This window comes from Herpailurus yagouaroundi, unplaced genomic scaffold, assembly GCF_014898765.1.
Source record: "Herpailurus yagouaroundi ecotype Mexico unplaced genomic scaffold, PumYag 29, whole genome shotgun sequence".
Classification (NCBI taxonomy): domain Eukaryota; kingdom Metazoa; phylum Chordata; class Mammalia; order Carnivora; family Felidae; genus Herpailurus; species Herpailurus yagouaroundi.
The window spans coordinates 117,783,014-117,809,898 of NW_024412377.1; the positions used below are offsets into that span (position 1 = coordinate 117,783,014).

The window sequence follows — 26,885 nt, forward strand, 5'->3', positions numbered from 1 at the left end:
TTCCAGCCAGCAGGGTATACCAGTTGGGAAAGAGTCTGTTTCCTTGGGCTTAGCCTCTATTCTTGTGTTGTGGCTTTAAATTTGTACGGCAAATAACTCGAAACCAGGTTCCTACCTTGGTGTGAGGGCTGGCAGGAAAGAAGAGGCTGTAATGGAGCACAGAATCTGTCTGTGTTAGCCCTCTGTCACCGACTACTCACCCCAGCTTTTGGCTTCACCTAAATGATAAATGGTCCTATTGTTTGGGCTTTCGTACTAAGAAAACATAGAACTAAATCTAGATGAAGCGAGGACAGAGACCCATTTCATTGCACTGTACTTTAATATTCCTGAGACCCATGGCATTACGGGTGGCTCTTTTAACAGCCATCTCTCTCCAGGGCAGAACACTGTGCAGTCTTTGTTTCATCTGATCTTCCAGCTAAATAAGAGATGGTCACTTATCCTCAGTGCTCCCCTATCCTGCTGGATTTCTATTGCTAGAGGAGAAACTGACCACACGGGAAAAGGTAGAGGTTTCAGGCAGGGCATTTCAGCGTGTGTTTACAGGCAGGACTGACTTACTCAGCAAATCCTGCTCGGAGAAGCTGCAGCCAATGAAGAGGCTATATCCCGGCTTGCTTGGGGGCTTCTGAGTTTGAGCTGCACGCAGAAATGTAAGGCAGTGCTTCCTGGTGCTGATGGCAAAATGGGACCCATCTCCAGTTATTCCTCGGGCTTCCCAGCTCTGCACATCCAGGAGAGAACCTACATAAACATATTGGGGATGTAGCCAGCTTGAAAGGCCGAGAGAATCCTTATGGATTCAGGAGACTGTTTTTTTATTTAGATTTTTATTTTTTATTTTTTTTGGAAGATGAAATGCTTCTCTCGTTACCTGCCTTACATCTTCAGACCTCCGAATACCATCCTCTCTTCCAGCTGCCACACGGAAGGTACAGACCAGAGAGGGAGACTGTCTGGGTGGGTGGGAAAAAGTGGGCTGGTGTATGACTTCCCACAGGCTCTGCCGGATCCTGCTTTCGGTAGCTACTAGCTGACTGCCGTTCCTGGCAAAAGCTTGTGTCTAACAGACTTAGATATGCTTCTAAAATCAGTCTGTCTTCTCTAAGGAAAGGGAAGTATTTTCTGAAGAGCAGGATAATGTTGCAAAGGTGATCTCAAAGCTGATACAGCTGAGTCAAAAAAAAAAAAATCAGAAATATTTTGCCAGTTTCCCTTATTCTCCTTCACAAGCAAACAAGTAATGAGAACTCCTGTTAAGGAAGAAGATTTTCAGTAAGTGCTGCCACATACATTTATCCAAGCTCTCTGTTTTGTCATTGTCTGTTTAATAACTTGGTGCATGCCCAAGAAAGCAATTAGCAAAATAGAATTAGCTTACACATGACTGTGGAGTGTCGGTTGTTGGATTGGTTTGCCCGGAGTCTGGACTTGGGTTGCAGAGCCGGAAGACACAGCTGACTTTCAGCGCTTCTGGAAATGTGGTTTGTGGGGGGTCCTAAGTTGATGCCTTCTGGCGAGGGTGAGCTGAGCCTTGTACAAACAGTCCCAGTTCCCGGTCCTTTGGGGACCTCCTCTGCTACCTTCTGACCTCGAGTGCTATGCGTCCGTGTGTGTATGTACTTTCTGTGTGCACGTGTGTGTGCCTTGTCAACGTGCTGGCAATTCACCTTCATCAAAGCACTGCAGGTATCAACATTTCTGGAGCCAGTAGCTGGCTGTGCATATTCTATGTGTGATTTGTCTGTTTCTTTTGATCTGCTACATCCTCGAAAAAGAGCAGTTTCAAGCAAAGCAGCTGGCTGGCTGCTTTTCAGGCTGAGGGTTGTCCTACAAGCAGTACTGATTGAAGAGGGCTGGGGGTGGGGAGGGGCTCCCACCACAGCTCAGTCCAGCCACACTCTACAGAAAGGAGCTGATGACCAGCCTGTTCGGAAAACCCACCCTTGTTTCTCATCCTCGGAGTAGGAACCTGGGATTGGGGGTGGTGTATATAAAACAAGAAAAGTATTTATTATACTGCAAAGTGATTTTCAGTCAATACCCCCAGGAAAAGCAAGTAGGAGTTCGAGATCACCCATGAATTGAGTCCAAGGATGGTATTTTTCACAGACCTTGATATCTTCTGGATGTTTTTTTCAATTAGATAGTTCTCTTAAAAACATTATTGGTGGCTAAAGGAGATGACCCATTGAGAAATCTTGCCCCTCACATAGAGGATCTTAGTAAGTCTCTGAGGTGGATGGCATAGATAGGAATCTTCAGGGACATTTTCCATGTACGAAAGACCCAAAGTCACACAGGAAGCTGCCTAGATGACTGTTCTATTTCTGATTGGTCCCCCGTCCTCTCCTTCTAGTTTAGACTCAGAGAACCCAAACACTTGGTCTCTTCAGTTGCTGTTCTGTGTCTTAATCAAACTAAGATCCTACCTCATATAGACAAACCACCACCACCAAGAACTTTCTTGAACTGTTTTTTTAACTAAGTCTAACTGTTTTATTCCATCAAATGGGAATCACATTTTATTCCTATCAAAACAATCTCTAACTTACTAACTACCACCAGATTTAGGGGGTGGGGAGTAAGGAGACTTGTCTTTCAATCTGTTGTAAAGCTAATAGACAATGGGTAGGGAGGATAGCTTGTGGCAGACATTAAGGTGGTGAGTGAGGTCCTGGAGCTGGGTGGGGAAGGCATGAGTTAAACACCAAGTAAGCAGGGCCAAGTCGCTTAATTGCTTTGTGCTCAATTTTACCTATTAAGTGGAAATAAAAGGACTTATTCCCAGGATACTGAGAATTAAATGTGATCATTCAAGGCCTTTAGGAGGCTTGGTACATGGTAGGTGCTGTCCGTTTTGAAGTCCCGTGTACTTTCTCAGACAGTCAAGTTTTCTTTTTTTATTACAGTGTCTCCCTTAGGTAGTGAGGAGTTTCTTCAAACACAAAACAGTGTCGCTCGGAACTAGTTACACTTAGAGTTTGTCCAAGGAGAAAAATATGTGAGAACGAGTCTGTGTTTTTATATTGTTAGCAATTATGTCACTCCGTAGTTTCTTCTAGAAAAGTTATGGCTGCAAACTTCATATTTTATTTAATTGAAGAGAGAGAGAATGAATAATTGGTGTATATCCTTGTGAAAATCAAATAAATACAAATACCCAAACAATTCCCTTAAGAGTAATTCGAGAACAACTTTAAAAGCTTCAATAATCGCTGGGTTTCTTGGAGGGCGGAGCCACCCTACTTAAAAGACAGGTGTTCCTTCCAGTTTGTCTTGACATTGTTTTCTCAACACAGAAAGATCATGGGCTTTGAATTTTAGCTCTGCCCCTTGCCAACTGTGTGATGTTGGGTAGTCATTTAACCTCTCTGAGCCTCAGTTTCCTCATTTGTAAAACATGGATGATCATACGTTATAGGATGGCTGCAAAGAAATACATTCAGAATGCCGTGCACAGGGTGATAATCATAGTAGTAGCGATAATAATAGTTATTGTTATTGGCCTTCATCTGTATTGCACCTACTGTGTCCCAGACACCATCTTAGCACATGATGTAGTAACACATTCACACATATGTGGTTCACAAATAATAGTCCTTTTTCTTTCCTTCTCTCACTTTCAACCCTCGAGCCTGTTCCTTCATCCATCGGGTCAAGATGTTGTTCTTCCTGTTACAGTCAAAATACTTTTTAAAAAATACGATCATAGTCCCTCCCTCAACCCCCCTCAAACAACAACATGCTTGCCTTAAAAACCTCTCAGTGGTTTCCTATGTCCCAGCGGGCCCTGCGTGTTCTGACCCCTGCCTGACTTCCCTGCCTGACCTGAAGTACATTCCATCTTGCCTCGTCTCCAGCCACACAGGCCTTTCTTGGCTCTTCAGGAATCTTTCTCTGGCTACAGACATCTCTTTCTCCCCTCAGTCCCTTTCCTTATTAATCCTGGCCTTGGACTCTCAGCTTAAGTGGAGAAGCCATCCCTGCCCTGAGGTCCTCCTAGTCCTAGCTCCTAGAGAACCGGGGTGTTTCAAAACACCTGTCATAGTTTGTCATCCTGAGTGGCCTGCATAACTGCTTTGGGAATATCTGTCTCCCGGATAGACTGAGGGTGTCATGGGAGCAGGACCCACATGTAGTTTTGCTCTCAGCTGTACCCCCAGCACTAGAACAATACCGAGTACTTAGTGGGCACTCAACAAATTTTTATTGAATGAAAATATGCCAACTGCCAAGGCTATTATAGAATCACGTTTTTAAAACACAGGTGAAACACATTCTCCAAAGCATTAATGGCTATAGGAATGCAAGCTGTTTTAACCATTGCTGGTTGGGGAGCTTTTTGTGGACATTCTTGCGGGCATTGGTTTTATGATCATGCTCTACTTTAACTTGAAATCAGAGGATAAGAATGGGGAAAAGGTCAACTAAATAATGCTGATGCACGAACAGGGTTTGGAGAGGACAACTGAATTGTCTTCCCTTCTCTGTGGACCTCATTAAAAGGGCACATAACTCCCTCCCCCCACGGTGAGGAAGGATTCATCCAGCAAAATGATTCTAGGATTAAAGGAACAGAATCTCAATCACAAGCAGAATGAAACCGTTCCGGACAGGACAGAGGGGAAGGGGAGACCCACAGGAATAAGAAAGCCAGTGAAGTATGAGGAATCTTGCCTGATATTTTCCAATGGACCTAATATGGCACCCAACTTGGGAGGGCCTTTTCTGGTCTGGTGAACACATGAGTAAAGGCACTTCCTTTTCCTGAAAGGACAAGGGTCATGTGCCTTGCCTCATGCCACTTCCTTTCCCTGAGTTGTCTCTGTCACGCTTTCATGCTGCAAGTCCTTGCTCATCTCTTAAAAGGTAGCTCAAGTCAGGGCTTCCCAGGACGACTTCCTTAACAACTCCAAAGATGGACTTGTTATTATGAGTCACAAGAAGCACAAGAGTTGTGGACAGAAGAGATGAGGAGAAGGAGAGTAGCACCGCAAGAATCAGTGGCTGTGTGCTCAGGGCTATGCCTGTATGATCTCATTTACTGCTTTCACATTCTCATACCAAATGCTCTTATCTCTCTGCTATAGGTGAGGAAATGGACATATGCCTGCTGTGTCCAGAGCCACAGTTAGTAAAGTCAGAGCTAAGACTCAAGTCCAAGCTGTCTGAATCAGAACTCGGTGCTCTTCACTCATGCATTACGCATTTCCTTCTGAACACAGCCTGCAGATTACGTTGAAACAGTCTATTTACGTGCCTGTCTCCTGGTGGCCGGGAGCAGCTTGGGGACAGGGATTCTGTCCTGTTTGGCTTTAGTCTTTGCATCCTGGTTAGCACGGAGCTTGACTCTGAGTAGGTGATCAAGAAGCTCTTCTTAAATAAAAAACTGAATGGGAGAGTGACAAATTTGTCTATGCAGCCATAGTTCTCCTTCGTAAGGAGGAAACAGGAAGCAGAATACCTTCCAGTGACACCCAAAAACAGGCTTGCTGGAAGTCTATATGCACATACAGAGGGGGGGAAGTACATGTTATCCTGTTTATCATGTTGTAAATAATCATAAAATAATAACAAAAAACATACAGTGCTTATTACTTGCTGGGTAGAATTCTGACACGTACATGCATGTGGATGTAGGAACAGGTGTATGTCTTCCTCACCACAATCCTATGAGGTAAGTACTGTTATTATCCTCATTTTAGAAATAAGGAGACTAAGACACAGAGCAGTCAGGTAACCTGTCTAAGGTCACACAGCTGTTAAGTGCAAGGGTGAGGATGAGAACCCGTGCGGTCTGGTTGCAGAGTACGTGCTAAGAAAGGATCCATTCCTCTGTTCCGTGCCTTTTTACGCATTTATGGAATTCTTATTTTTCTTATTTTTGGAAATCTCTTCTTAGCCCCTTCCACATATGTAGAACCAACCCACTCTTCAGGCCTACATCAAAGGCACTTCCCACCCACACCTTTCCCTGACTGTTCATCTTCTCACCTACATTTAAAGCCTTTCCCAAATGTGCATCATGATTCTCTGTAACATGGAAATAATATTATGCCACCTGACCAGGATATTGTAAGGCTTAAGTGAGACAAAATCTGATATCGCTTTAGACTAAAAAAAGGTGGGTTTTTTTGTTTTGTTTTTTACGTTTTTTATATATAATACATGTCCCTGCTTTCATCCAAGGCCAGCCCTCTCCTTGGGAGCTGGATCCCATCCCTGACCCCTACTCAAGCCCTTCACTGCTGCCCTTGGCCCCTCTCTGTGTGTCATCATCAAGTCTTTCAGTCCTTCCCCTAAACGGGATCCTTGGTGTGCAATCGCCAGCATGCTGTCAGTCACCTGACTTTAAATACTCCTCTTGTGATCCTGTGTCTGCCTCCAGCTACTGCCATGTCCTACTCCTCTTCGCAGAAAATTGCCTTGAAAGAGTCATCCATACACAGTGGCCAAGTTGCTCTTGTGAGAGTCCTGTGGCCCCCTCACTGACCAGGGTCCTCTGCCCCACCTCTCAAGCTGCATTGGCACACATGGTCACTGCTTCTTTGGCTTCAAGGTCCACACTTTCTGTCTGTTTCCTTCTCCCGCCATGGCTAGTCCTTCTCATCCTCCTAAACCGTAAACACGTGAGCCAAGGGCGCAGGCCTCTCCTTACGTGTACTTGTTCCTAGGTGGCCTCAGCTAGCCCAGGGTGTTAGACCTCATCCCTCCAAACTGCATCCCTGCTCCAACCTCTCACCCCAAATGCAGACCTGCACATCCAACTACTTACCCAGAACTTCCTCTGGGATGCTCTACAGGTCTCAAAGCCCAGCTCCTCATTCCCCTTGAGAAAAACCCACGTGTCCAGCTTCTTTTCCAGCTCAATGAACAAAGACTCCAGTCTCCTGGTTACTTCAGCCACAAACCTTGGAGTCATCCTTCATTTCTATCATTGTTTCATATCCCTCTTCTCATTCTACAGTGAATCCTCTGGGCCCAACCTCCTAAAAATATCCAGAATCCATTCATGTCTCGTCACATCCATTTCTCAAATGCTTCTTCACCAGAGAGGACTTTCCTGGCCTTCCTGTCTAAAATCTGTCTCTCTTTCTCTCTCTCTCTTCCCTCTCCCTCTCCCTCCCTCTCCCTCTCTCCCTCTGTGTCTCTCTTTCTCTCTTCCTCTCCCCCACTTCTCTGTCTCTTTCTCTCTCTCACACTCACATCTACACCCACACCCCCACTCCCCAGTTACCTTTGCCCTGCTTTATTTTTATCCATAGCACTTAGCTTTACCGGCTGTATTATACACCCATTTGCTTATTTCTTGCTCTCCTTTGTGCTCTGTAGACTGTAAGCTGCATGAGAGCAGAGGCTCACTTCTGTATCTCCAGCACATAGGACAGCTTCCAGCACCTTGCAGACATGTAATAGATACATGTTGATTGAATGAATGGGTGTGTGAATGGATGCTTATGTGAACTCTTAGTAATAAAGTAGGAAGAATGGCCTCTGAAACCAGCTAAACCTGAGTTCTAATCTCACACTCATAATTACTTGCTGGGTGACATTCAGTTACTTGACTGGTATATTTCTTTCTCCAACAATAACATATCAGAGTACTGTTATGAAGGAGAAAAAATTGTAATTTTGTAAAACATCTAGCATAATGCCTATCAATAGTCTGTGAGTGAGACTTTACACAGTCACATAAAGGCATTAATAGTTCATGCCGATTGAATTGTTTTTGCCTACCGACACAGCTAGCATTGGCAGTAGCCTTGTTATCTGCCAGACCCTGTGCTAAATACTGGATAGTCACTACCTCACATAAATCTCAGAAGATCATGACGTAAGTACTGTTAACTGTCCTCATTTTACAGATGAGGTAGCAAGGCACAGAATGTTATAGTAACTTACCTGAAGCCACATGGCCATTATGTGGTAGATCAGAGTTTGCACCCAGACAGTTTGACTCTAGAGCCCAAGGTCTTATCTGCCTCATAATACACTGCATTTTGTAATACGAAGCATAAATACCATATTTTAAGCATTGTTCTCAGCACATGGGAACTTAAAAGATGTAAAGGACTCATCCTTATTTGAAGAGATCGCAGTATGGCAGGGGAGAGAAAGGCATACACGCACAACTCTACCAGTAGATTTTAACCCTGACTGTGCCTGAGGATCAGCTGTGGCAAATGAACAGGGATGTCTCCACCATGTCTACCTATTGAATCAGACTTCCTGGAAGGCAGCCCTGGGAATCCTATTTTTCAGAGCTCCCCAGGTGAATCTTGAATAGTCAGAGCTGAGTACCTGAGTCTGTGATAAACGATGCTCAGGGTTAAGGAATGTAGTCAAAGGGAAGAGCTCTGGGAGAAACAGATTGATCCATTGTAGATCCCTTTGAAATGATAGAGTAAGATCTGCAGTTGAGAAGAGGTTGCTTTTGGTCAAGATGTCTGATGTCTGGCAGATAGGTGGCTGTGCTAGAAAGATTCAAGGTCAGTGTTATTTGCTTATGCTTTCAATGGACCTCTACTGAGCATTTGTCTGCTTCATGGTAGCTATGAATTTGCTTCAAGATTTTATTTTCAGGTACCAGCTAGAACATCTACCTAATATAGAGACAGTCATTCAGTTTCTTGCCCTTTACTTTTGTCATCTACATAAAGGGGAATAAAAATTATGCACATATCATTGAACAGTTGCTTTGGTGAGTAAACATGATAATTCATGCAAAGTATATAGTGTGGTACACAGTGCATATTAAGAACTCAATAAGAGCTGTTGTTATTATAAATATGATCCATATTAGTGGAGGTCTCAGAAAACACCCTTGTCCTGAGTACTTCGATGAAATGTGGCGATGGAAAGAATCCTAGGCCAGTGGCCCAGAGACGCCTACATTCTGTTCCTTTTGTGACATTGATGTCCCTTGATGAATTGTCTAATCCTGCTGTGCCTCGGAGTCAAGTGGGAATATAATAAAACCTGGCAGTGTTGGTGTGAGATTAAGTGATAGAGCTTTGTGAAGCATGTCCCCCTCTTGAGGTTCCCACATTAAACCAGAAGTAGGGAGTGGTAACTGAGTTTTAGGAGTTCCTAATAAAATCCATAAAGAATTTAGCAGCTGATAAGAAATGTGGAGGGTAGGGGCGCCTGGGTGGCTCAGTTGGTTAAGCATCCGACTTCGGCTCAGGCCATGATCCTCTGGTGAGTTCAAGCCCCGTGTTGGGCTCTGTGCTGACAGCTCAGAGCCTGGAACCTGCTGTGGATTCTGTGTCTCCCTCTTTGCCCCTCCCCCTCTCATGATCTCTCTCTCTCTCTCTCTCTCTCTCTCTCCTTCAAAAACAAAATAATCATACAAAAAAATGTGGAAGATAGAAAGTAATGTTTGATAAAAGCCAACTGGGAGTGAGGCACTCTCCATGCATTATTATCACATGGAGATAATTATCACAAGGATGGTGCATGGCAGTAGTCACATTTTACAGGTGAAGACCTGGGAGAGGACTTGTAAGGTGAACTGTCTAGTTGGAAAAGACTTTGGCTTTGGAATCGGTTACACCAGAGTTCCAAATATGATTAAAGATATTTATCCTCTGAGTGTTTTGTCAATAGTAAAATGTAAGTAATCATGTTTCCTTTTTGAGTTTATTGTAAGGATAAAAGATGTTGAGTGAAATATACCTAATAGTCACTTAATAGATGGCCCCTGTACTTACTGTGACAGTACTTTTGTCCAGGTCATTCTAGTGGTAACACTGTGTAGTCTGATGGCACATCCTGGGTTTCTCATAGACCATCATGTTCCCAACAACAACAACAAAAAAAAGTTCAGTCTCACATTTTTTAATTCTTTCAACCTTTATCACTTTTGCTGCTTGCTTTTAACACACACTGGTTAGTGCCGTTCTGATTTGTGTTTCTGAATTCATTGTTTGCTTTTGGTACTTGTGCCCCAAGGCAATTCCTTCATTTTGACTCAATTTTATAAATCTAATAGAAAAATCACCAGCAGTGAAATCATCACCATCGTTAGACTGGCCCATTAGTTTTCTGAGTCACTGTTTCTTCCCTGGCAGATGGAGCTGGGAGAAAAGATGGGCCGAGATGGCCAAAGCCTTTATCTTCCCAAGTATCTGCAAAAGCACAGTTAGCAGGAAAAGCAAACAGGAGGCAAATAAATGGGTGATTTCAAAGATATGCATGAAAGGCTGCTCTGGATCCTATTGTTGATACATGGGAATGTCACTTACCTGGAAATTTTAGGAGCAAACTGAGGAGTCAGTGAATCTCTTTGCAAGAGAAATGATTTATTCAAAAATTACAAACAAATGCCTAAAGAACATCTGTATTCCATGTCAGATATTGGCTAGACAATGGGTTCACCGGTGGTGAACGTACATTTGGTTTCCGCCTAGATGCAAGACTAATTAATCAAGTTACTATAAACAGTGACAAATGCTCTAGTGGTGAGGGCATATGAAGACAAGGTCTAATAGTGTTGCGTAATGCCCAGGAAGAGGAGGACATCATCCCTGGAGAAGTGTCCCTTGAGCTGAGATCTGAAGGATAAGTAAGACTTGCCCAGGCAAAATGAGAGGGAATCTTCCAGGCAAAGGAGAGCATGTTTGCGAGGCCCTGTTACCAGAGGGTTATGGTGAATGTGAGGTTCTGAAGGATGGCTGATGAGACCGGAGAGAGACCCAGCAAGAGAACAGTAGAGAATGAAGCTGTCAAGTGGTAGGTCCTGCACGCCTCTGTGGTGTCAGTTATAGACTTAATCCAAAGAGCAACTGGAAATTACTGAAGGGTACAAATTTTGGGGAAAATTTCAGCCCAAACTTGCAACATGAGGATATTCTCCTGACTGCTGTGAGACTAGAAGGGCTACGAGATGGGTGGATACATTTTAAGGAGTGGGCTGCTGAAGGCAGTTTCTATCATTGCATTTTGCTAGACGTGTAGATGGCACTCTGTATGCCCCAAAGTCCTCAAGTCTGAATAGAGTGCAGAAACCTGTTCATTTTCTTGACATCCAGACAAAAAATTCTTCTTCTCCATGAGCAATGGCAGGAACACACAATGCTCTGTTTTGAAGAGGCAGTAAACCTTCAAGGCATTGAAAAATAGAGTAGTGTGCTTTTCCAGATACAGCACTTGGAAAGCATGATATTTAGAAGGAAAAGAAAGGCTGTGTTAGGACAAAGCCATTAAAGATGTTTTTATATCATATTTATTCAGCACAAAATAGCTGCTCCATCAAAGCCTCTAGATAGAATGGTACATATTCTCAGCTGTGTACACTCATATATAAACAGAAAGGTGACCCTCTCAGGGGAGAGTTGACCAAAAGTCAGTCTCATGAGCAAAGGCTAGAAAGCCATGTTCTACCTTAATTATTAATTCACTTTTTTCAACCAAGATGATAGAATATCTAAGCATGTGGGTAGAAGCCCCAAGTGTAAAATCCTTCAGGAGCCCAGCAGTAGCATATTAACCAAAAAAGGCATGATAATTGGCTATCATGAAACTGTGTGTTTGAGCCCTGCCTAAAGCCAACACAGTCTAGTTAAACAAAAAGAAAAAAAAGAAAAAAGAAAAAAGACACTGAATAAGGAAAACAAAGTCAGACCCGGTCCTCGGGCCACCCATATCCATCCCATTAGATAGAATCAGAATTTCGGTTTGGGAGCAGGTCCCTGAAACCAGTAGCCCAGCCCTTTCCAGGGTCTCTGAAGCCCAGTATTCCTGACAAGAGAGCATTGGAGAACTCACCCCCTGCCAAAGCTGGCCCTTCTACTTCAGGACACTTCCGGCTATCTCTAGATCTGTTAGTTGAGCTGGAGTCTGTTTCTTAGAATAATTGAAATCTATTTCTTCTCAAATCATAAATCTGAGGCCTTTTCCTCATGACTTTTCTGCATTAGGACAATGATTTTCACACCCTGTGCAGGCTTCAGATTCCAAGTTCCTTCAAGTAGCCTCCTGTGACTTTATCTAGAGTCGTGGTCAAAAGGAGACTTTAGGTGCCACATCCTGTTCTAAGTGTTTTAAGGTAGTAGCTCATTTAGTTCTAACAACATTCTGATGAAGAGGAAACTTGTATTATCCCCATTTTACAGAGACAGACACTGAGGCCCAGAAACATAAGTCACCTGCCCAAAGTCACATGGTCAGCAAGCAGCAGAGGTAGGACCTGAACCCAGGTAGGCTGGCCCCAGAGCTTTGTTCTTCCACCCACGATGGAGGGGAAAACACAAGCTTTGCTGGTAGTGTCTTGCCTTTGAGTCCAAGTTCCAACACTGCCCATGGCCACCTGCTTCTGACCAAGCCTCCACTTCTTCATCCATGAGATGTCTATCGTGAACCATGCCTCAGGGCTGCTGTGGGAATACCTAAAATAATGCATGTCAAGCAGCTGCAAAGTGCCTTACACATATTGCCTTCTCATTAAAGGCTGATAGAAGAAATAAATGTGTGAGTAAATGAACGAAGACCTTCTGGGCCAGCCTCCCCTAGCAAAGCTTCCTTACTCTTTGCCCGAATTCTCAGTCGAAGCACCTACTTTATGATGCCCTCAGGAAGTCAGCCAGAAGTCACAGCATAAGCATAGGACAATAGACTGGAATGAAAATATAACTGTAATATAAATGACAATGAACCATTGCTTCATTCCCCCCAATCCAGACTTGAGATTATTTGGCAGCCTAGAAATAAACTAAACAAGCTACAAGATAGTGACCTTTTAGATCATGTCATGTCCCTCTTCCCGTTTTATGCAGTAAAATCTACAGTCTTTTTGTGGCCTCCAAGGCCTAGGAAATCTGCATCCTGATGATCTCCTGTAACCGCCCTCTTCATTCAGCCCACACTGGCTACACTGGCCTCCTTGCTGTTTCTCAAACATCCCAAGCACATTCCCTCTCCAGGACCTCATACTTGTTCCCTCTGTCTAGAATGTTCTTCTCCCAACCATGTTGTTCTTACCTTCACTTGTGTAAGTCTTGCACAGATACCACTCTTCAGAGTCCAGAGTACTAACCATTACACGATGGAACCCCACCAAATACCGCTCTTCATATAGGACTTCCTGCCTACCTGATCTACACTGCCCTAGCGCTCCCCTTTTATTTTACTTCACAGATTGCCTCACTGCCTCACCCATTATCTATTTGCCTGTGTTCATCATCAGTTTCCCATCAGTAGACCTTAACCTCCAGGAGACCAGGTGCTTTGAGCTTTTGCTCAGCATCATGCCTGCCATGTAATAGTTGGTGACACATCGTTGTTGAATAAATGGTACATAATAGTGGTTAGTAGAGGCAGCAGGTAGGCTCAGTGACCCACAAGAGTTTTACCTCTTTAGAAGGACACTAGTTCCCAAGCACTAGCATACGCATAAAGATCATCTGCAGTGCTTGGTTTAAGATGCAGATTCGGGGGGCTCACATGCTCCTCCTAAAATTTTGAATCAGTACATCCTGAGTGAACCCCAGGACCTCCATTTTCAAGAAGCCCTCCAGTGCCTGTTGAGGATGGAACCCGAGTGCAGTTCGTCGAGAAACACTGTCCTAGGGTAAGAGAAAGTAAGAAATATACATACGCAATACCCCTGAATTTTGCATGGTTGCCTTCCTCCCTCCATGTCTGGCCCAAGATGTGAGAACTCCAGACTTAGCATTTAGAGTGTGATGCTGGTGGAGGCAAGCGGCAGGGCTCAGTGCAACGGTTCCTAATCACCCTGATCTCTCCGTTGGAGGTTGAGTGGCTGCACACTTGCTTAAGGAGGGGTCTTAGAGTAACCTCAGAAGCAAAAGGACAGCATTAATATCCTCCCTTGCCTCTGCACAGAGCCGTTTACTGAATGGCTGCTGCAATCTGTGAGTGGGGGAGGGCACCCCATTGGTCCTGGCAGTTGGCATCAAACCAGAGAGCCAGAGCTGGAAGAGTTGCAAGGTTCTGGTCACATCCCCACCCACTATCTTGCAGAGAGATTAAGTGAACCGCCCAAAAGCACACAGCTAATTAGTATTTAAGAGCTGGCACTGAAACCCAGCCTGTGGCTTCACTGTGGTGTTTTGGCCTCTGTACCCTTTTGAAAGTGGTTTCACTGTTCCTAACAGTCCTGTGAATATCTTAGAATAATGTGCTGACCTGACTACAGACTGTGTAAAAGGAGGGAAAAACCCCTCAAGGATAAACTGTAAAGAGTCTATGCCTTCTTATACTGTGAGCATGTGTACTGAGAAGCCCGCAGGAGAAAACCAGCTTCATTGAGGTACTTTTAAATGGCTGAGTGAGGTATGTGTAATGGTGCTATTATTTTACACTTTTTAAAGGAAGCTCATTTTTCTTTGAAATTGGCCTCACTTATACACAGAATCGGCGGGAAAGACGATGATCAGGTATTAAGCCTTCAAGAATGTTCTCATAAGTACCATCTTCACCACATTGGGTAGCCAACCGAAGGTAATTTGGGACCAGCGTATATAATATGTGCTTCCCCATGTTGTGCCTTCTAAACAGCACTAAGCAATAGACTGACCTTGACTATCTAGAGCTGAGGGCTGGGGATTCGGGGTGGTCATATGTTGCCGGAATGGATTCTTTTATGATTCCTGCTACATCTAAAACATGCCACTGTGCCAACTTGCATTTTTTTCTTTCCCATCTAAGCGACCCGGGCTGAGCTTGCTGTATATGCTGGGGACAACCTCGTCCAAATTCACTTAATTTGCACTCATTTGTGTTCTTCTGTTTGGAAATTGTATTTTTGGCTCTGATTCAGATAAATTCAACCTGAGATGATAAATGGAATGATCCTGTAGGTGAAGCAGTGATGGAGGCTTTAGTTATAATTCTCTATTGATCCTCAGATATGCTCCGGGCATCATACAAAGTTATTTATTGGACACAGCACTGTCAGGTCGTAGCATAGACCTCAGTAGATTGATTGAAGTTTGAGGTTTCCGAGGATACCCAACCTTCATTTAAAGAACCACTTCCCCAGCAAGACCTGATTTTATAATGTGGTAGGAAAAAAGGTATCTTCTGCTCTGTATATTTTATCTTCTTAAAAGTTAGGCTCTCAAAGCTTGCAACTGAACAGGGTAAACAAATAAGAGGTATGTTCCAGGCAGCTGGAACAGTGCCTGGGGCTTAGCAGGGACTCAGTAAACATTTGCTCCATTCTGTTCTCTCCACTACCTTTGTCTGCAGACACAACAGTGTTGGCTCATTTCTTGGTCCATGTATTAAATCTTTCTTGGGTGCCTACTACATGGAATAATTCTGGACAGTATCCACTCGTATAAAGTACAGCTAGATCCTTGCTGCCATGGGCCTTATATTCTGCTGTGGGCAGACAGGTAACAAATCATTATAAGCAGTAGATCAACAGTAGGGTGGCAACCAAAGTAAGACTAGATCTAAACAAGGAGATTCAGATAAAATTTAAATAAAGACCTTGCATATACCTAACTGCAGAAACACCTTCCAAATTGGTCTTCCGGTACTTAGGCTTCATCCCTGGTCTCCTTGGCAGCCCTCCCAGCCAGCGTTCACAGCTCATTCTGGGTGCTTCTTGGCAAGTATTCACCAGGCCTCCTGTGCTGATCTCTTCTTTCCCATCTGGTGCTCTGATTCTGCACAGAATGGTGGGCAGATGCTGCCAGTAGCAGGGTTCTCTGCAGAAGTAAAGGCCTCTGGGAGCTGAGTCTGCAGACCCTCGGGACAGCATGAATTCATTCAAATGGTTTTAAAGCCTCTGTGAGGTTCCAGGCAGAGATCAGGCTCTAGAGAAATTTCAGGACACAAAGCAGCCACTGACCCTGACCTCAGGGTGCTTGCCTTCTAAGAGGGGAACTAGACAACCACAAGTGGACATCAAAAACTAGGACCTTGGGGCACCTGGGTGGCTTAGTCAGTTGAGCGTCCAACTTTGGTTCAGGTCATGATCTCACAGTTGGTGAGTTTAAGCCCCACATTGGGCTCTCTGCTGTCAGCACAGAGCCTGCTCCAGATCCTCTGTCCCCTTCTCTCTGCCCCATCCCACTTATGCTCTCTCAAAAATAAATAAAACATAAAAAAAAAACAACCTAGGACCTTTTAAATAGTCATCAGGGGAGGGAAGAAAATAAAAATAGGATAAATAGCATAGCGAGTGACTGGGGAATGGCAGATTCCCAGGTGTAAGGTGGACAGGGAGCCCTTTCCGAAGCTGAGTCGTGACTAATGAGAAAGAGCCAGCCATGTGAAAAGCCCAGGAAAGAGCATTCTAGGCAGAAGGCCCTACAAGCGCAAAGTCCTGGAGACTGGAATAAATTTGGTATACTCAATGAATGGGAAGGTCTTGGTGAACTATTGTATGTTTTGGGGGTAGTTTTTATAGCTTAGTTAAAAAAAAATTCTTTCAGATATTTAAGCCCTATAATTCATTATACTTTCCAAAGAAGCAGTGTATATTCGCAGCTAAAAAATTAGATCCTAGAGACAGCTTACTTACATCCGTAAGGGGGTAATCTGATGATTGAGTCCTGCCTGCAGTCAGATTGCCTTTATGGAATACTGGATTTCCCGTATATTAGCTGCGTGACTTCTGCCACCTTACTTAGTCTTTCTGTGCTTCACTTGCCAGAAGTGGGATAAGAATAGTGCCTACGTCATGGGAATCTTTTGGTGATAAATTTAAGTGCTAACCAGGCCATAGTAAGTGTTCCAAGCATGTTGGCTATTCTAATCCCTCCACTGTTTTGCCCCTGGCAAAGAAAAGAACTTTCCTTTCTTGATCATCCTTTCCATCCTTGTATCCCCTCTGGCACGCATGAATTGATTTCTCAACAACCAAATGCAAAATAATTTCCCAAATCTTCATGTTTTGGGTACCACTGAAATCCTTGAAGTTTTCAGTGTAACTTCAAAGAGGAAGGCCTCACAAAATCTTCACCAGATTGAATCTAGGCCCAGGATAGTGCTCTCCTCAGGGGAGATGGTAGGGACTAAACTATGTAAATAGTGCTCCTTTATCACTCTTTTTCTTTTTTCCCTCCCTTTTCATAGCACTCATCACCACTAGTCATTGTCTTTATTTGTCATGTTGCTTAACCTACAAGAACAAAAGTTCTATGAGAAGGACTTCTTTGTCTTGGTCAACGCACTGCCCTCAGTTCCCCCAACAGTGTTCAAATACTATAGCTCAATAAATACTTGTTGACTGGATTATATATCTCCACAGCCCTAAAAAAATACTGGGGAGTATGTTGCTAATGGGTCAAAGAGTTATAAAAACATCCCATGTTTTTAATGCAACCTGGGTTGCCAGCTTCTCAGTGACCCAGGAGAGCAATTCACTGGGAGGAGCTGATCCAGTAAATAAGAAATATTGCATTCATTTATTATTCATTTATTCATTTAACAAATATATTTAGGTCCTCACTTGATGCCAGGTAGCGTATTAGCTGCTGGTCTGCAGTGGTGGATAAAACAGAAATGGTCCCTGACCTCAGGGGATGGGAATCTAGTAATTAATCATTCCAATTTTTATAAAAAACCATCTCCTCACCAGCTTCAGCAGTATCATCTTTTCATATAAATCTGAAGATTAGAACCTAGAGAATAAAATAAAACCTTCTGGCAATGAGCCTGTGAGTGGGCAGTCAGGAAATGCTATTCCCGGCCTGACTCATTCCTCCTCACACCATTCTTGGGGTACTGGTGGTTTGTAGAACTCTTCCACAGATATCACATGTGTGCATTTCCCCATGGCACACAACAGTCCTCTCTCACCCTCCACACACATGTGCATGCATGTGCACACACACCATCTCATTTGGTACCAAAAACCCATCCTGAGGAACTGGAAATAAAATTCCAAGTGGCACCAGAATCATAGGGTAGATAGGAATAAGAATTTGCCAATCTTGATCCCTCTTTGCAGCATGCAATATCACACCCTCAATTTACCAGCTGCTTGTTTGTAAGACAAACTAGATTGTTGTGAGCAAAACTATTCTTTTAGGGAAAACGACAAAGGCATCTGTTACACAAGGAAATTTCAGAGTTATGTAGCAGAGAATCGGAAGCTAGATATGTAATCTCCAGGTTCAAGGATAGGTTCCCATCCTACTTATTTTTTACCTACAGTTATCTCACATAGAGCTCAGTTTCCCTTGGATCATGAGGTCAGGAGTCCCTCTGTCTTGAGTTTGGTCTGCTTTTAACAGTGCGGTGTTATCTAAGTGAACCTGTGGTGTAGATTCATTCACACTATTGATCCCACATGCCCTTTTGTTGTGATTTAACGGTTTCATGCACACATGTATATTTTTTTCCAGACAAACTGTAGGTTCCCTGAGAAGTTGCTTGTTGGCATGTTTGGATTCTCGGGTTAGACTGCTTGGGATCACCTGAGTCTTTCTCGTGCTAACTTGAGCAAAGTCACTTAACCCCTCTGATGCATAGTTTACCCCTCTGTAAAACTGGGCTCATCATTGTACCTCCCCCATAGAGTTGGTGTGGAATTAAATGAGCTAATTCATAGAAAGTGTTTCCTTGCATCTTTGAAGTGCCAAATAATATTTGCTAATATTCTTTTTAATGTTTACCCTCCAATGCATCTACCCCTGACTGATCTAGACAAAGAGTAAGTCATTGCTGAATTGTTATGATCCAGAAGATAGCTTTCCCAATGATAGGATTGTATTTAATGAATTTTAAGGTTGAAGTTGATCTTCCAAATATGTAAAAACAACCAACTTTTATACTTCAAGATATTAATATAAGAAAGTAAAATTCTAAGAAAATTTGTTGAACAGAAGCAACAATTATTAAAATGCTTCACAAAGTGCTTCAATGTGATTATAACTTCATAATGCCAAATAACCAGAAAAAAATCAAAATTTTAGCCAATTATCTAGGCATCTAAACTTTCTTTTTCCTTTAGTTTCACCAAGATATTTGAGGTTTCATAGAGACAGTCTCTTGGTCTGTGGAGACTTCTGTCTCTTCCTATGATTTTTCTTGACTAGTTTCTTGACTAGTTTCTCATTTATTAGTCTCTCCTGTTTCAAACTGTACACTTCTTGGTGGTATGTAAATGAGTTTCTGTTTCTCCTGTAATTTTGTTTCTGGGATAACAGAATGAATTGGTCAAGTTAAGCCTCAAGATTAATTGGTCAAGCGAAGTCAGCCTTTCTGTTGTTCCTGAACTCAAAGCCTTGAAAATCCACTAACTAGAGAGCTGTTCTAACACAAGAGGAAGAGATTCACCAGCAGTGATCTGACTTTGGTTTGTCCTTCCTTCTGGGGATGATGTTAAATTAGCTGAGTTCAGAGCTTGCTACCAAAGTTTTATCCAGTCATCATGATGTGCATTGCTCGCTTGCACACATATCTTCCTTCTCTCCCTCTCTCCTTCCCTCCCTCCCTCCCTCTTTTTCTCCCTCTCTTCTCCTCCTCCCCTACCATCACTGATAAGCAGAAAGAGTGTTGGAGGAAAAACCTAACAGTGATGCAAAATTCCTTATCCTACCTGGTTTCTTGGTTCTTGAAGTTCACTTGAGAAAGCAAGATGGAATGTTGGTTAGTTTTGTGACTCTGAGAAAATAATGAAAGCCTCCAAACTTCAGATTTATTAAGTATGGATTATGATAGGATCTAATGCAGAGGGTCAGTGTAATAAATAAATGGGATAATCCAGCACATTTTCTGGCACCAGTAAGAGATCAAAATATGTTATGTCATTTTTATGACAAGAAGTTGCTGATAATTCTATAAGAAGAGAGAGAGTATAGGCAAGGGGAAAAATTACAGATTTTAAACTTTACTCCCTCCATTTCCTTTTAAGTAAAAAAAGAATAAATAAGGACTCTTCCCAAAGAAATGACTGAACAACGTAGTATGAGAGATTATCTGTCTTCAATTTACTCATTCTCTTATATATCCCATAAATAAGTAATGGGGACTTACAATGTGTCATGTATTGTATTATATGCTGGGAAAATGATAGTGAAAACTACAATCAAAAGAAAAAAGTAACTTCATCTAGTTATAATAACTGTGAGGAAAACAATATAAGGCAATGTGATATAAGAATGCAATAGTAAAATATTGATTGGTCATAGATAGTGTGGCTAGGAAAGCCTAAGACTTAGAGGATATGAGGTCATTAGCATCAAACATCAAGGAAGACTCCTCCAGACAGGGGAATAACAAGTAAAAGGGACTTTAAGAAGCAATGAGCTTACTATGTTAACATAAAAGAAAGCAGGGCAGTGTGGCCAGAGCTTAGTGAGCAAGGGAGACAGTGGTGGGACCCACAGTCATAAAGGAAGTCAGGGATGAGACCCTTCAAGTCCTCAAAAGTTATAAGAAGGTTGGTTTTATTTGTGTGTAATATGAGACCTTGGGTGGTTTAAAGCAGGTCAGGGACATAATATTGCTTCCCCCCCCCCCTCAAATCTCACTTTGGCTACTCTTGGAGAATGCAGGGATGCTATCACAGGGGACTGGAAAGAGAGGAATGAGGTTGGAGGAAGAGACAGCAGAGGTAATGGAGAGTAAGGTTGGATTTAGGGTAAATTATTTTGGAGATAAAGTTGATAGGATTGCTAATGGATTTTTTAAATGTGTGTGGTGCCAATAAGAGGGTTATGAGTGGCATCCCTATACTGAATGGTTGTCTTGAGACATAGGCTTACATATAACAAAGAATGAGGATGAAACTTTATATCTCAAACCACGCACAGTCCTCCCAACTCCATGCTGGCCAGACCTCATCTCAACAAAGTGAGACACAGTCCAGCTATGGATATCTTCTCACATTCACACCACACATAGCACTCAGTTTCTGTTACCATGTTCTGTACCAAGTTCTGAGTAGGAAGTAATATAATATAGGCAAACCACTGTTCTAATGGAACTTGTGTTCTAATGTGAGGAAACTGAATATAAACACTAAGTAAATATCATACACTTATTGATAAAATAAGGACGGAAGGATGTGTCAGTAACTGTTGGGTTGCTATGTTAGAATAGTTGTTCAGGGGGACATCGATATGGGAATTTCACAATTCTGACTGAAGCAGATTAACTTTGAGTTATGTGTTATACATCCATGAAGTGACAGCAAATAGACCATTAAATATCTGCACCTGGGATTGGGAAGAGGCCAGCGTTAAAGCAAGAGGTGGGATTTAAAACCATAGGCTTAGGTGATCATTAAGAAAAAAAGTAGAGATTGAAAATAGGAGAAGGCCAAGGACCAAGCTCTGGGAGTTTTCCAATATTTATAGGCCGTGCAAGTGAACAACCAGCAAAGGGAATTGGAGCAGCTGGTCTTAAAGGCAAAAACAGTGCCCTGTGGCATTACTACATAGATAATCCAAGCCCTCTCCACCATCTTCTTACCTCTAGCCCTTCATCGTCAGGAAATACCAGGTGATGACTCCTTTTGGAATGTGTGTAATGGGAATTTGGGCAGGGTCCAGCATTGTGATGTAGGGTAGTACTCTCTTGACCAGAATTCATCCACCCAAGTCATCTACATGAGTAATTGCTTTGCTGTTGGAGCAAGGACAAAGTCCTGCATTGTGGGCTCTCTGACATCAATTGTGATCTTCTCACTTTTAAGCCAGCAGGCTTCTGAATCAGTGATGTTCCCCACAAGCCAGGCAGGGAGGTATCTGATGTGCCAATCAGATCTAATTACTCCAACCAGGCAACATAAGGAGCTCTTTTCTAAGGGAACACAGACAAGCCAAAGCATCTAGGGACAGTAGATCTCTGTAGAGTCTAGCTAAGCTCATACTTCTTGGGAGAAAAGGCACAGATGTTACAAGAATAATAAATAAGAAGGATGGTTTGGTGGAGGCAGGTGAGTAGGTAGATGGGGAAGGGGAAAAGGAAGGTAAGTTCTGAGGCCATGTAACAGCAACAGATGGAAATCTTAGGCTAAGACAATAAAAGCATATAATAATGCAAATTAAGAACTCAATCAATACAGTTAAGAGCTGCTATATTAAAGCAGTAGTGAAAATTCTTGACAGAATGGCATGTCGATAAAAAAAATCCAGACAAAAACAATGAAGTAAAAAAGTGTAAAAATAAGAAGATAGCCTAAAAGACACATGAGACATAGTATATAGGTCTAACAATTGTAACTGGAATCCAAAAAGTAGAAGGGAGAGAGGTAATGAGCCAAACCCAACTTTGAGAAGACACTGGCTGAAATTTTATACATTGATGAAAGTCATTGGGGGATACAGTTTCCAGAAGTGCCATTAACTCTAAGCAAGGTGAATAAAGAGAAACTTATAATTAGGTATACCACAGTAGTACTACTAAAAACCGAAGACAAAGAAAATCTTAAAAACCAGCACATTCACTACCATTAAAGAGCCAAAATCGCACAGCTGAGTTTTCAGCAGAAATTAGGGGACCCCAGCAAATCATGGAGTGACAGTTTTAAAATGCTGAAACAAAACAACTGCCACTCTAGAATATCCTAAAACTCTCCTTCAAATATAGAGGCAAAATAAATACATTTTTAAAAGTTTATTTCTTTATCTTTGAGAGAGAGAAAGAGAGAGAGCAAGAGAGATCAGGAGAGGGGCAGAGACAAAGGGAGAGCTAGAATCCCAAGTAGGATCTGTGCTGTCAATGCAAAGCCCAATGTGGGAATTGAACTCATACGTTTTGAGATCATGACCTGGGACAAAATCAAGAGTTGGACGCTTAACCGACGGAGCCACCCAGGCGCCCCAATACAACAAGTGAACAACAATGAAAAGTGTTGAATATTCATGAAATTTTTTTTTAAATTATGACATCATTTAGTTTAAAATGCAAGAAAAATTAAAAGGCAGGAGAGAGAGGGTGAGAGAGTAAGGGAATTAAAAAATATTGAAGGTCTTAGCTTTTAGAGGAAATAATGAAACTGCTCATGAAAGTTATGCTCCTCTAATTTACAGATATACATTGTAATCACTCATGTAACCATTATTTTTAAAGGGTAGAATAATGTATATGTAACAAGTGAATAGAGGAGAAATTTTAGAGTTAAAAAATGCATGTTTGATTCAAAAGAAGACCAAAAAAAAAAGGAGAATAAGAGACAAAACCAGAGAAACAAGTAGAATGCAAATTATCATATGGTCAATCAGTATCATTAAGTGTAAGTGGATTGGAAACCCCTAAAATCAATGGCCCCTAGACTGGATTTTATAAATCTGTACTACAAATATGTGTGCTGAAACCTCTCAGCAGCAACCTGTAGAAAGGAAGTTTAACCTGATTAAGGACAGCAACAAAAACCTTCTCCCAAATAGAATATTTAATGGTGAAATGGCAGACATTTTCTTGGAGTTTGGAATAATACAAAGCTGCCCCCATCACAACTTCCATTCAATGTTTTACTAGGGTTTCTAGCCAGTAAAGTAAAACAAGAGAAAGAAATATAAAAAATGCAGATTGGAAATTAGACATGAACTGTCCTTATTAGCAGATGACATGATTGTGTAATTAGAAAATATGTATATACAGACAAACTATTAGAATAGTTATTTTGCAAGGTTTTTACATACCTAGTTAACATGTAAAAATTAAGTTGGATTTCCACATAATAGGAACAAACATTTAGGATGACATTTTTTTTAGCTTGTACCATTTTTAATAGCAATAAAAACATCCAATATTTAGGAATAAATCTAAGGAAAGAATGTCAAAGCATTAACCCAAAAAGTAACTTTTAAAACTTTACCAATTATAAGAGAAGAAGACTTAAATAGAGAGATATATGTCCACAGACTTAAAAGATGCAGCATGGTAAAATTGTCTCTTCTTTCCCAAGTTAATCTATAGAGAAATGCAACTCTAATCAAAATTCTAGAGAATTGTTTTTGCAGAAATTGGAAAGTTAAACTCATCTGCAAATGCAAAAGGCGACAAATAGTCAATGCATATGGAGGTATATTGGAGGAATTTACCACTTACTGAGATTTCTTATATAGGTATGGTAATTAAGACATTGGGTATTTGGCACAAGGATAAACAAATAGATCAATGGAATATTTTAGAGTCCAGAAACAAACCCATATGTATATGGACTTACAGTTTCTCAAAAAGTGATTGCAGAGCAGTGGAGAAAAAGTGGTCTTTTTAATAAATTACAATGAAGAAATTTGCTATCTTTTTTGCAGAGGAAAAAAAAAAAAAGAATTGTATCCCCTAGCCCATATACCTAAAACAATTATAGGTGAAATATTATTCTAAATATTTAAAATAAAACACTAAATTTCTTGGAAGATAATATTCATGACTTTGGGTAGGTAAAAAGTTTTTAAACAGAACACAAAAAGTTATAACCATGAAAGAAAATATGGAAAAATTGAACTAAATTAACGTTAATATTTGTCATCAAAGAAACATTAAGACACTGACAAGGCACACCGCAGGATAGGGAAAAAACTAGGTTAGCAAAGCAGGTAGTTAACAATGGACTCAAACCAAATTATGAAGAACTCATACAAACAAATAAGAAAACCCTAACAACTCAATAAAAAAAGGGGGGGGGGCAAGGGACTTGAACAAGCACTTCAAAAAAGATAATTTGTCAATGACCAAAAGCACATGAAATATTTAAATGTCCAATAAGCATGAGAATGTACTCAATTCTATAGCCATCAGAGAAATGCACATTAAAACCAAAATAGAATACCACGACATACTGACCAGAATGGCTAAAATTAAAAGGACTAAAAATACGTTGAGTTGTTATGAACATAGTGGAACTGGAAATTTTATATATTGCTGGTCAGAGTGTAAATTATTACAACCACTTAGAAAAACTGTTTAGCAAATCCACTAAAGCTGAAGATACACATAGACTATGATCAAGCTATTCCATTTAAGTATATAAATGCATACATTTATACATGAAATGCATATACATGTTCACCAAAAGACATATAAGAATGTTCATAGCTGTACTGTCCATAGTAATCCTAGGCTGGAAACAACTCAATGTCTATCAACAACCAAGTGAATTTGGTATATTTGTATAAAGAAATAATTATAACAAAGACAATACACTGTATTTCTCTATTTATATAAATTTCAAAATCAGAATATCAGATGTCAAGGTAGTTACCTTTGGGAGGAAAGAATAATGACTAGGGTAGTGGTCCATCATGGCTTCTGGAGTGCTAGTTCTATTTCTTAAATTAAAAAAATTTTTAAATAAATAATTATTTTTTTGATAGAGACAGAGACAGCACAAGTTGGGGAGAGGCAGAGAGGGGGAGAGAGAGAATCCCAAGCAGGCTCTGCACTGACAGCACAGCACCCAATGAGGGGCTTGAACTCATGAAACTGTGAAATCATGACCTGAGCCTAAGCCAAGAGTCAGATGCTTAACTGACTGAGCCACCCAGGTGCTCCTCTATTTCTTGATCTAGGAAGTGGTTATGTGAGTGGAAAAAAAAAAACCCATCATGGTGTGTACTTTATGTATATATATTCCTTCTCAGTAAACACAGAACAGTCCAGTAACCAGAGACTGAAATGTTACTACCTTGGGCCCTTGGAATCAAGGAGATGAGGTTACTGACACCAGAAAAGAAGTTCTATTAAGTCCTCTACTTTAAGATGAAGCCAAGATTTTCTTCTGTTAAGAGGTAACTGAAGACCTTGTAGAAAAAAACATAGGAGTATAAATCCTCTGACCTCATTAACTTTGCTTCCTCTTCTGTCCCAGTAGGAATCCATACTGGCTAAACCCAACCAGCAATCAGAGAGCATAGGAAACCGTAGATTAAGTAGACTTCAAATATCTCTTCTTCATGAAGAAGAGGAAATACAAAAGCTACCATTCCAACTGAGCTGTCTCTTGTTAAAAAAGATACTCTGGAAGCCTCACCCACTGACTTCTGCTTACCTCTCACTGTCCCAGAGAGACAACGTAATCACCCATAGCTGCCCTGAAAGCTGAGAAAATGCATTTTAAATCAATTTTATTGGGACATAATTTACATGCAATAAAATCCATCCACTTAAGAGTTTAACTCACGAAGATTTAACCAATGTATACTCCCCTTAATCACCACCACAATCAAGATACAGAACATTTCCCTCATTCCAAACGATTACTTTGTGCCCATTTATAGTGACTTTCCACACTTCTTATCCCAGTCATACACACTGATTTTTTTAAAATCAAGGCAAAATTGACATAACACAAAATCAACCATTTTGAAGTGAATAATTCATTGGGAGTTAGTACGTTCACAATCTTATATGAACACACGGACTTAATTTCTATCACTATGGGTTAGTTTATCCTTGGAGAACTTCATATAAATGGATTTCTATGAATGTTTTTGTGTGTGTCTGATTTCTTTCACTCAGCAAAATCTTCTTGTGATTCATCTATATTGTTGCATGTGTCAGTGGTTCCTTCATTTTATTGCTGTACAGGACTTCATCATGTGGATGTACCAAAATGTGTTTCTTCATTGACTTTATGATAGATATTTGTGTTTTTTTTCCAGTTTCTGACTATTACTGATAAAGCTACTCCTTTACAAAACTTTATGCAAATACAAGCTTTGATTTCCCCTGGGTAAATACTAGGAGCAGAACTACTAAGTGCTAAGTTATGTTTAATATTATAAGAAATAGCAAAAGTGGTTGCATCATTTTATACTCTAATGAGCAATGTGTAAGAGTTTCTGTTTCTTCAAATAGTGCCAACAGTTGCATTTGCTACTCTTTTTTGTTTTAGACACTCTAGCACATGTACAGTAGTAGCTTATCATGGTTTTATTTTTATTTCCCAAGTTTCTGAGGATGTTAGGCATTTATTTGTGTGCTTATTGGCCATTTAAATCTTT

General features: G+C 41.3%; 1 protein-coding gene across 6 annotated transcripts in view; it reads left to right on the top strand.

The window, feature by feature from the left end:
• Positions 1 to 26,885, top strand: part of PPP2R2B (protein phosphatase 2 regulatory subunit Bbeta) — a 515,907-nt gene that overhangs the window by 86,103 nt on the left and 402,919 nt on the right. The window contains exon 1 of one of the 6 annotated variants that reach the window (XM_040453547.1): positions 637 to 935. The exons of 4 other annotated variants lie outside the window; for them this stretch is intronic. In XM_040453547.1, the coding sequence (XP_040309481.1) occupies positions 862 to 935 (74 nt within the window). In that variant the 5' untranslated portion in view covers positions 637 to 861. Of the gene's footprint in view, positions 1 to 636; positions 936 to 26,885 lie in introns of those variants that run through there. One more of the 6 variants, XM_040453571.1, reaches the window with a different exon arrangement.